General features: G+C 39.3%; 1 protein-coding gene across 3 annotated transcripts; it reads left to right on the top strand.

Annotated features, from left to right (window-relative positions):
• Positions 1-1,858: 1,858 nt before the first annotated feature.
• On the top strand, positions 1,859-8,009 carry arl5a (ADP-ribosylation factor-like 5A). 3 transcript variants are annotated; one of them, XM_029492909.1, is made up of 6 exons: positions 1,859-2,225; positions 5,998-6,058; positions 6,156-6,303; positions 6,509-6,592; positions 7,024-7,175; positions 7,386-8,009. In XM_029492909.1, the coding sequence occupies exons 1-6, from the start codon at positions 2,180-2,182 to the stop codon at positions 7,432-7,434; spliced, it is 540 nt and encodes a 179-aa protein (XP_029348769.1). In that variant the 5' UTR covers positions 1,859-2,179; the 3' UTR covers positions 7,435-8,009. The 3 variants fall into 3 exon arrangements, with proteins under 3 accessions (XP_029348769.1, XP_029348771.1, XP_029348770.1); XM_029492911.1 differs by lacking the exon at positions 1,859-2,225 and adding an exon at positions 2,488-2,709; XM_029492910.1 differs by lacking the exon at positions 1,859-2,225 and adding an exon at positions 2,489-2,709 and having other exon boundaries at positions 2,837-6,058.
• Positions 8,010-10,281: the final 2,272 nt, after the last annotated feature.

Here is a 10,281-nt window from a genome sequence, read left to right as displayed (position 1 = left end):
ATCTGAATAGGTCTCAGGTGTGGCTTGTGGGATTTGCTTTTAAGTGACACGGATGGTGTTAATGAATTCTCTTCGGGATTCATACAGTAGCTCTCTGTAAACACTTTTATTTTATTTTTTTTAATGCCATTTTTCTTATTAACCGTATCAAGAAAGCAGAAACGTATAAGACACTAATACATTTCAGTGCTCCAAACCTCAGGAACGAGAGGTCCTTTAGACCTGAAAGTGTGCTGACAGATGTAGCGTTTAAATGTTCTCACCCATCTAATGGGGATTTAACACTGAGCGCCATTTTAATTGTGAAAAGATTATAAGATTAAGTTGTTCACAAAGAAAAAAGCTCTCAATTGAAGGAGCACAGAAGTTACAAGAATGGTCGTGCCAGCATGTTTTTCATATCTCATGCATTAATCAGCTGCTCTGTCCTATCTCTGACAGGACGCCACTTAAAATGGGCAGAAATGGATTTTGATGAGTGACTTGTATTGAGGGCTTCCATGTGTAAATACAGACAATAACTAAAAGAAAGATAGTGTCAGTTCATGAGATTACATTCCATTCATTTCTTCTTTTAAGGCCTTGTCTGTACCTTTTATCAGCTGATACATCAACGGTTTTCCATCATCTTATTTTTATTTATATAGATTTTATAAAATGACATTTGCATTAAGTAGTTATTTAACACTTTATTTATTAGATTTTCACTTAAGAGCTCAAATGATAAATTAGCATAAAGCACTTGGGCAGGATTGTGCTGCATTTATCACGTTACATGTTTTACATGTTATATTCATGGAAATGTAGAGCAGTTCCCTGCAGTATTTTTGATCACATGAATTCACTCGTATGCTCACAGGTAATGCAAGATTGATATATCATTACATATCCTTGAAAACTTGTAACTTCATATTTGTTGAAAATCTCAAGTTCAGTTTACAGTCCATTGGATTTCTTCATGCTTCTGGAGGAGGAACGCTGACAAGGAGACTTCTGGTCTTGTCTGCCACATACAGCAGCTTTTATTGTTGTTGTTTCAAAACTCTGGAGCATAAGCTACATTTTAAAAGATCTGAATACTGCCTGTGAGAGAATGATGCATTGACTAGAAGTTTGTGTGCACTGTCATTTTACAGTTGTGATGAAATAAACTGCCCTTATGCTGTTGTATGGATAGAATTTGTTTTTGTTCCAACACATGCATCCATCTGCTCTTTGTCTTTATTATTTTATTATTATTTTAACCGTCTTGATATTTGTAATACAAGGCAAGCACTTCAAAGATAACACTATTCATGCACAAGTCCACAGACATTCCAATTTATTTATTTGTCTGTTTAATTTTTTAGTATTTTGCTCAAACTAATTCACTGTCACAATTTCTTCTGAAGATTGTATCTTTTTTTGGACAATCAATCAATCACCCCGCTAATTCAATAATTAGTGCAATTGGAATTGTCATATAATACTTTAATTGGATTTTTTTCCTAAGTTTTCAACTTAGGTGGTGAATATATTAGCACAGAGTGAAAGGATCAGACAACAGCTAAACCTTTTTATTATATATATATATATATATATATATATATATATTGCAAAGAAGTGATCAGTGATTGTCATGATTATATTCCTTTACATTATGATTTTAAACATTAAAAAAATAGTAGCCATACTACTATCGGTATATAGTTAATATCCTGGATTACACTGACTGATCTCTTATTTAGCCTGCTCTCGTTTATATTAATGATGAGGACAATAGAAACGAGTAGACAAATAAAAACCTGTTTGTTTTTTAATCTCAGCATACATGAGTTTACAGGACAGCGCTAATACGCATGCGCAGGGTTGACAGCTAGCTAGCTAGCTAGCGCAGCGCAGAGCAGAGCACTTCACAACAGCCAGCTGGTAGCAGCTGCCGTCAGAGAGGAGACGCCGTTTCGCGTTATTGTTTTGGACAGCACATCCACCGTCACACCGAAGCAGACGACTTGTGGAAAAAAACACCGTCGACATTGTCTCACACGGGAATGGCGGCTGCTCCTCGTCCGCGTAGTTAGCCGGAGCTAGCAAGCTAGCTAGGCGAAGTTGATAGCGCCGGATCGCGTCAACGCGTCGCTGGCGGAGTTACACCGGGTTCCTGCAGGCTGGCATCGGAAGAAAGCCCACGTCGTCAGCCATGGGGATACTCTTCACCAAGCTGTGGAGGCTTTTCAATCACCAAGGTAAGCGTTTGGCACAGAAACTGTGGGAGCCGACCCAGGCCCGCTGGAAAAGAAGCGTCCGTGCCAGCCTGAGCTCACTTTATAAGTCTTATTTTGATGTCCTAACATCTGACACCGGGTCGGACATGTGTTGTCCACCTCAGTTCACCTATTAAACTGTGAGGAAATGTCATTTTCTACTCCCCCACCCGCCGTTAACGTTGTGTTTATTTATATTATTTACGCCTTCACGGTTTTTTTTTTTTTTTTTTTTTGGGGGGGGGTGGGGGGGGAGCGCGGCGCAGGTTGGATGAAACCAAGCGGAGCTCCGGATCGTCATCTCGGGTCGGTAAGCAGATACTGTAGGTAGGTCATCTGGAAACCTGAGGAACAGGAGCCAGGTCCGGTTTTCAGACAGGCTGATCCGTATTATGACCGGTGACGAGCCCACACACAACCGAGAGTCAGCCACATCAGCAGAAACGGATCAATGGATGACTTTGGAGTGAGTCACAACCTTCGGCGTAGTAATCACCTGATCTTGATAATGCCATTAACACAAAAGCCATCCAGCAAGCCCTCAATCACTAACACACGGGGATAACCTTAATTTCACTGTCTTCCTTTTTAAGCTTGTCATGACTCAGGCTGGGACATCACATGGGACTTGCATGCTGTGAGCCGAGGCCCAGCACATCTATCTGATGGAGCTGATGGTGCAGTGACTTCTGCACACTAAACACTATCAGATCAGACACAAGAGCCACGTTGGAGGTAGCTTATAAATTGCATGTTTGAAAAATCAATTGGGAAAAGCACTCCCTGGCTTGATTGAGGATTAAACCAAAAGTTAGCGCTGACATAATCAACATTTCATTTTTAAAAAAATGTCGCTCCACATCTTTTGACTGCCCTCTGACAAACATTTGCAAAAAAATGCCATGCATTGTTGCCAGCTTTGTCTGGCAGTTCATCCTCTGTTAGATCTTCTCTGAGCTCAGCTCCATTTTGCTTTCATTCATCCCATCCCTGGAGTCTCTAAGGCTTTTATTGTAACCCCCCCCCATCTAACACCAGCTGCGCTTTCACGTCCCAGGAAGCTTTAACCATGGCTGTCCCCAGTTGATTGATTCAACCCCAGTGGAACAACAGAAGTTCATTCACAAGAAGAGAAGAGGACATGTGATTAGAGATTACAAACTAGACTGCCCATGTTCCAGTTAGCTGGTTATTGTAAAAAGACAAAGAAAGTAAACATGATGTTGACTTGCCGATGGCCTCCATATGATTTGAGGACTGCTCTGAAGCGTTTCATATTTCTACCCATTTTCTATCCTCATATTAGGCAACATGTGCGGTACACATGAACAGATACTCACATTTGTGTTTTCTAATTGGGGATGCAGCAGTTGCAGTTAATGGTAACCACACGTTCAAAAACACCCCATGTTTGTTCGTCCTATACCCTCAAATGTGACATTTGCTGCTATCTTAAGTTCTAGTAAATTGAGTGTGTTTGGGTTTTGTAATGGTGGTTAGACAAAACAAGCAATTTGATGTCATCACAATGACCTCTACATAATTGTGATGGGCTTTTATGTAATTTTCAGGCATTTCCTAGAACAAATCTGAGGATAAGTAATAATGGAAAAAGAAAACAACTGTTAGCTGCAGACTATGTTTGGACTGTGGGAGGAAACCAATGCAGTCGTTGTGCCTGCTATTTTTAAAAACTGTCAACCGTTACATTTGATGCTGATATAAACTGTCTGTTTGGGCATCTTAGCTGCCACCTGCATTAAATTTTTTTTTCCTCTAACCAAGATGTTTTCCCCCCAGGTTGCATTTTCGCAAAACTGACTTCTGTCCTCCAAGCACTGAAAAAGTGCTGTATACAGAGGCTGTTATGTTTGCTAGTTATTTCTGTAGTTCTTGTCTGCACAGCTGTTAAAATTGGAAAATTGCACACACAAGGCTCAAAGTTTTGATCTTGTGCAATTGTATTTGTTACTGCTCTCACTTCCTGTGTTGTGGGAAGGTTTTTGTCACAGTTACAATAACAGCTGCATTCTGACTCTAAGTGATATTGAATGTAAAACACTGGCAAGGTTGTGACACTGGTTGTGACACTGGTGATCTTCCTCTGATTTCACTGTGTTTTAGAGAACTTGTGCATGAAATATGATCATATCTAGAAATATGGATAAACTAGATTTAATGAGGAAGTATATTGAAGAAGTTGGTCGTCTAATTTTTTGTTTAAATTTAATGAAACTGTATTGGGTGCATTTCATCAGTATTTTCTTTTGGTAACTTTCTTTCCACCATCTCGACAAGTCAAATAAACTAACAATTTCCTGCTCTTCTGTTTCCTGCATTCTTAGAAAATTAGCTTCATCACATTCAGTGGACAAAAATGTTCTTGCTCACAACATAATTTAGTTTGTTAATGAAGAATTAGCTTGAAAAACAAAAGGACTGGTTGGGCCCAGTCACCAGGTTTGTTCTGTGGTCTGTTAGAATTTAAATTGAAGGTGACACCTGTACTTGTCTGACTGGCCAAACCTCTATCAAACTTTCCAAAGCCATTATTACCCAGAGCTCTCTTGATAATTACTCTTTTGAACATTAGTCTTCTGTGTGCTGGGGGGAGTTTGTTGGCAAAGGCGTTTGTAAAGAGGTGTGGCTTGGGGTACTCGTATCACACACTTTAATATTTTAATGATATGGTGCAAAGAACTTAAGTTTAAAGCTGAATAATTAGTGAAAGAGGAAGTGAAAGATCTGATCTTTTGCTGTATTTGTATAGGAGCATTTAAATGTATTGATAATTTTTTTTTTTTTTTACATAAATAAGAATCAGTAACTAGAAACTGTGAAAAAAGCTGAAACTGGAAAACTACAGAACAGTTTGCGACATTTTAAGTATCTGAGTGTCAACATCAGAGTCATTACTTTGCAAAGTTTTCCAAATGAATGTCTAGTATGTGCTTGCCCTTGTGTGTTTGTTGTGTGGTTCCTGGTTCTTCAGTAGACTAAACATGAAGATGATTTTGATAAGCCATGCTCGCATACATGTATATACAAAGAGCAGGTAGAATTTGGACATGATCTTGTCTTGCTGTAGTTTCTGTTTTCTGGGTGGTCACAGGGTCTGCAACATTAAATTTAGTCCTAAATTTGAAGAGCCTTCAGTGGTGTAGATGCTTGGAGCTTGGTATTATGTCACAAAAGATTTATAGAAAAGCAACCAACTCTTTGATTCAAGAATGCTGCGCAATCTCGTCTCCTCAACTGTTATCTTACCCTTGTGCTTACTACAGGACTTCATACTATTGTTTTGTCACTTCAGCATATCAAAAGCAAAAAGGCAATTCATCTCAGTTGTCGCATCTTGTTTGTCCTTTTCACAAGTAAAGCCTCTTTGTATTTAAGCGAGAGAAACAGCGTATGCCATCTCCCCAGCTGCTGCTAGGTTCAGCCTGATTGTACAAGCTGGTGAAAGACCACCCACTAACTCATCTGTAGCTGTGAAAGTACAGTGTTCACAGCACCACAATGTCTCACTGATACTAGATGTGTGAAAAGACACAGTTCGTTATTGAAGGGACACAAAAAGGGCTGTTGTATGAATCGCCCAATGCAGTTTGACATCAAAAGGCATCCTATCAACAGATTACTTGGCTGTGTTTACATGAGAGTCATACATCAGTCAGTCACCAGCACTTAGCCCACATATTGATGTCACTGCTCGCTCTGTGAATTCTTTGTAAGTGTCTTCATTGCTTTTCAGAGCACAAAGTTATTATTGTTGGCCTGGACAATGCTGGCAAGACTACGATTCTGTACCAGTTGTAAGTATAAAAACATAATTCTTTGAATTTGCTTCTTTATATGTGCTCAATATGAAGTTGAGTTTTATTTATTTATTTATTTATTTGTGCATTTTAGTTCAATGAACGAGGTGGTACACACCTCTCCTACGATTGGGAGCAACGTGGAGGAGATTGTGGTCAACAACACTCACTTCCTGATGTGGGACATTGGGGGCCAGGAGTCCCTTAGGTCTTCATGGAATACGTACTACACTAACACAGAGGTAATAGAGGGTCATTTTGGCCAATCAAAAAGTAATGTGATACTTCCCTTGACATCCAGGAAGGCAGATCTGTTTCCAGAAACACTTTGGCTAAATTGTGACCTTTGGTAATGCGTCAGATAATTCTGAAAGTGTATCCAGATTTATTTATTTTTGAACTAACTGTCTCTTATCTGTCTCCATCTGTCCTTTCTCCTCTGACTAGTTTGTAATTGTGGTGGTCGACAGCACAGACAGAGAAAGGATCTCGGTGACCAAAGACGAACTCTACAGAATGCTAGCACATGAAGTGAGTATCGGGAAAAGGTGGCATGAATGAATCTTTTATTGATGTAAGTTGTTGTTGGTCCTGGGAGATGCCATGCTATAAAGAGACCTACTTGTACTTGTAGCATAATTTCCCTGTAAATACAAAAAATTAGGTGAATGTAAAAAATTTAAATTTTTAGTTTCTTTGAGATATTAATGTATTCTGAGACTTTGTTTTATGTGTTCAAGTATGACTTAAAAAAAAAAAAAGCCTTTAGAAACAGGTTTTTCTGTTTAGAGATAAAATTTTTGCAGTACAGTACTATTCTTTGAATTACGCTTAGTTTACACTAACATCTTGGTTCTGACTGAACCGACTCAGCATTTAACTATTTTCCATGAAATATGAATGTAGTTAGAATTTCTACTTCTAACTCTCTCCTCTTTTGATGTCTCTCATCTGCCCCTCAGGATTTGAGGAAGGCAGGGCTATTGATTTTTGCCAACAAGCAGGATGTGAAAGGTTGTATGTCTGTCACCGAGATCTCCCAGAGCCTCCAGCTTACCTCTGTCAAAGACCACCAGTGGCACATCCAGGCCTGCTGTGCGCTCACTGGGGAGGGGTGAGAGCAACATTTCACTCATTTAAAGCAGTAAAATTAGCTAATGTATGCATGCACACCTTTGGGATTTCATGAAGGAATAACTGTTATGCTGTACTCATGCAGATTTTTTTTTTTTTTTTTTTTTTCCTTAACGCCCATCTGTCTGCATTTCTGTCCCTGGCCCTTCCACATCCCCTCGTCCTCTCCCAATGTCTCTTTTACCTCCAGGTTGTGCCAGGGTCTCGAGTGGATGATGTCACGGCTGCGTGTGAGATGATGACATTTGATTCTGATCAGGAGTGTGCCCTTGTTCTGTTTACTCTGCCTCCAGATATGAGGTTGAAATGAGGATGGGGGTGAGGCCCTCTCCTCTTTCCTGTGAAGCTGACATGGGCAGACCACTCGCTGCCGGGACATTACATTCTTCTGTAATAATTTATTTTACAAGAGACATCTGGACTTTGAACAAAGCGTCCTTTTCAGAAGGACACTGGACAAACAAAAGACTCAAACTATTTAAAATGAAAATGTCTGCACGGTTTTCCTTTCAGAAAAACACAGAGGAGTGAAAATTTTCTGAGCTGGAACTGCACACGGACTTCATTCTTCAGCTGTGTTTCAGTCTAGCCCTTGGTGGCCTTGCAGTATTGCCGGACTGGCTGTGGCAGTTTTTATTGCCCCCCTGTGTGTACAGTCCAGTATTCTCTTTTAATGTGGTGCCTGCAGCAGAATGTCCAAGCAATGATGTTTGATGGTGACTGAAACATGCAGAAGGGAGGGCAAAATCACAAAATGCCCTCCTCCTTTCAGTCCCTATGAATAATCAGTGAAATAAAGTGTTTTTATCTGTTTCAGGTGAATTTATTTGTGTCATGAATGAGTATTTATTTCAGGCTTTCTTCTGTATCTTTATGTTCTTTATGTTTTTCCTCTTGGTATGCATTCATTACATGGAGCTTTGTGCTTGTCACATAAGCTCATGGTCCTTTGTGCTTTTCAGTGAGCATGATGAGCAGCAACATGAGTAGGGAGGAGAGAGCCAGGGGAGTAAGACAGCTGAGGGATTCAGGGAGTGGGGAAGAGACCCGGTCCAAAATGTGAGCAGCACACAGTGAGTGGGTATGAAAAGAATGCAGCATTGGAGCTAGGTAGTTAGGCTTTCATGTTGAGGAGGGAAAGAAATATTTTTAAATAGCATTAAGTAAGTTTCCTGTTTGGCTCTTCTTCAGTTGACTCTGCACGTGATGTCGTGGTGCAGAATTATTAGCATGAGGAAAGTGCTTGTTTCAAAAGCAGCAGACAGCCCCATTGTTACCCTTAAATTTCTAATGTATCATGACCTGTGAAACCACAGCTGTTCCTTGGCAGATTTTACATTATGTGGTCATCTGCTTACATTTTCATCACAGCCCTCATTCTTCCTCTTTTCTTTTTACTTGGGAGACCCAGCCTGTGAACAGTTTTAAATGCAATTAATTTTTTGTTTTTCTACATGTTTAAATACAGCCCATACAGTTTTATTAGTTGCTTATTCATGGCTGGTATCTTTGAACGATGAGATTCACTGTGTTAAGCATAAATCAATGTTTAACATTAATATTGAATCAAATCACTATGGGCAATGTTAAAAGCACTTTAAATTAATGAACACCTGAAATTTAAGATTAAGTTCTTGCCAGGACAACAAAGCAAAGTCTATCTGCTAATGAGAAAGGTCACACCATAAATCTGAAATCTGGAAATGTTTAGTAAGTGGACCTTGTGCTTCATTTGTTTTTGTGGAATACTGTGAAGTTTTCCAATTTCTTTAAAATAAGTTACCTCCACTTATATGCATTTTCCAACATGTGTCTCCTCCATGTCATCAGCTCCAAAGCTCACACAATAATGAACTTGGTCTGATGGTGCTTCCTTTGAATTGAAATAACTCTTTCTTTCTTTGATCAGATGAAACTTTTCAGCGAATGCAGAAGGTAAGTCAACGCAAGCAAGTAGAATCGTGACATACATGACAGTAAGACGGGAGACCTGAGGCTCTGTAGTTTATTTTGAGTTTATGTGTCAACGATGTTGTCAGATGCTAAAACCACAGCGAAGATGTGATTGGAAAGCTGAGCCCTTTGTTTGTTTACTGTTTTTACAGGTCTAGTTTATCTTCAAACAATGAAGGTATGTGCAATACTAGAAACTGTTTACAGTGTCTGTCAAAATCCTGAAGTGATGTCCTAAATTATGATGCGATCACTCAGTGACCTCGGCTCGAAGTTATCAGCGTAAGACATCACTTGTTTCTTATAGAGCTAGAAAGGTCAAGGCAGCTGTGTATCCTCCTGGAAGTCAACCTATCCAGTTATTGTGAGGGGATTCTGTGACTGTTTATTTTCATTTTAGGCCTCTTACCGCACTCAAATTCACTGTTTAGGTGTAGTTGGGCTAAAATTGACAGTTGGCAGTGTTTATGTTGTGGTTGTCTTTCCTGCAGCTGTTGTGCTCTGGTCTCGCTGGTCATCTGTCATTTTTTCCAGTGACTAAGCATCAGTCTCCCTCCCCTCACCCTCCCTGGGTGTCTTTGGCATTGGGAAGTTGTTCGTTTGACTGCTAGAATCATTGAAAGTCTGCGACACCCTGTTAGAACCTGAAATACAATGTACCAAATTTCCACCATTTTTTTTTCCTTCAGTGTTATTCAGCTATGTAAATGTACCCAGTTTTTGAGATTTCCTTCAATACAATAGAGGTAAAAGTAATTTCATTTGCAGCATTTTAAAATATTTAAAAGACAAAGCCATCAAAAATGTGTGGGGGAATATTTCTTCAATGATCACATGATAACGGCTGACTTTGAGATGTGGATAATTCAAAGAAACGAGGGTATTGGAAGAAAATCCTGCTGCACACAAAGAAAATATAAATTTTGTTTGTTGTCATAGTGTGAATCTATTGTACTGTGTGTACATTTTTATTTATTTTTTGGCAGATTTTAGTAACTTGCCCCTTAAATTGTGAAGATTTTATTTTATTTATTTATTTATTTATTTATTTTTAAGTTTGCAGATCGGATAAGATCAGTAAAGCAGTGATGTTGACCTGCTAATGAGGACCAAGCTGCAGACATCACAGAACG

Source organism: Echeneis naucrates, chromosome 21 (genome assembly GCF_900963305.1).
Source record: "Echeneis naucrates chromosome 21, fEcheNa1.1, whole genome shotgun sequence".
Lineage (NCBI taxonomy): Eukaryota > Metazoa > Chordata > Actinopteri > Carangiformes > Echeneidae > Echeneis > Echeneis naucrates.
The sequence above is the reverse complement of the archived record's forward strand: the minus strand, read 5'-3'. Positions and strand labels throughout refer to the sequence as shown.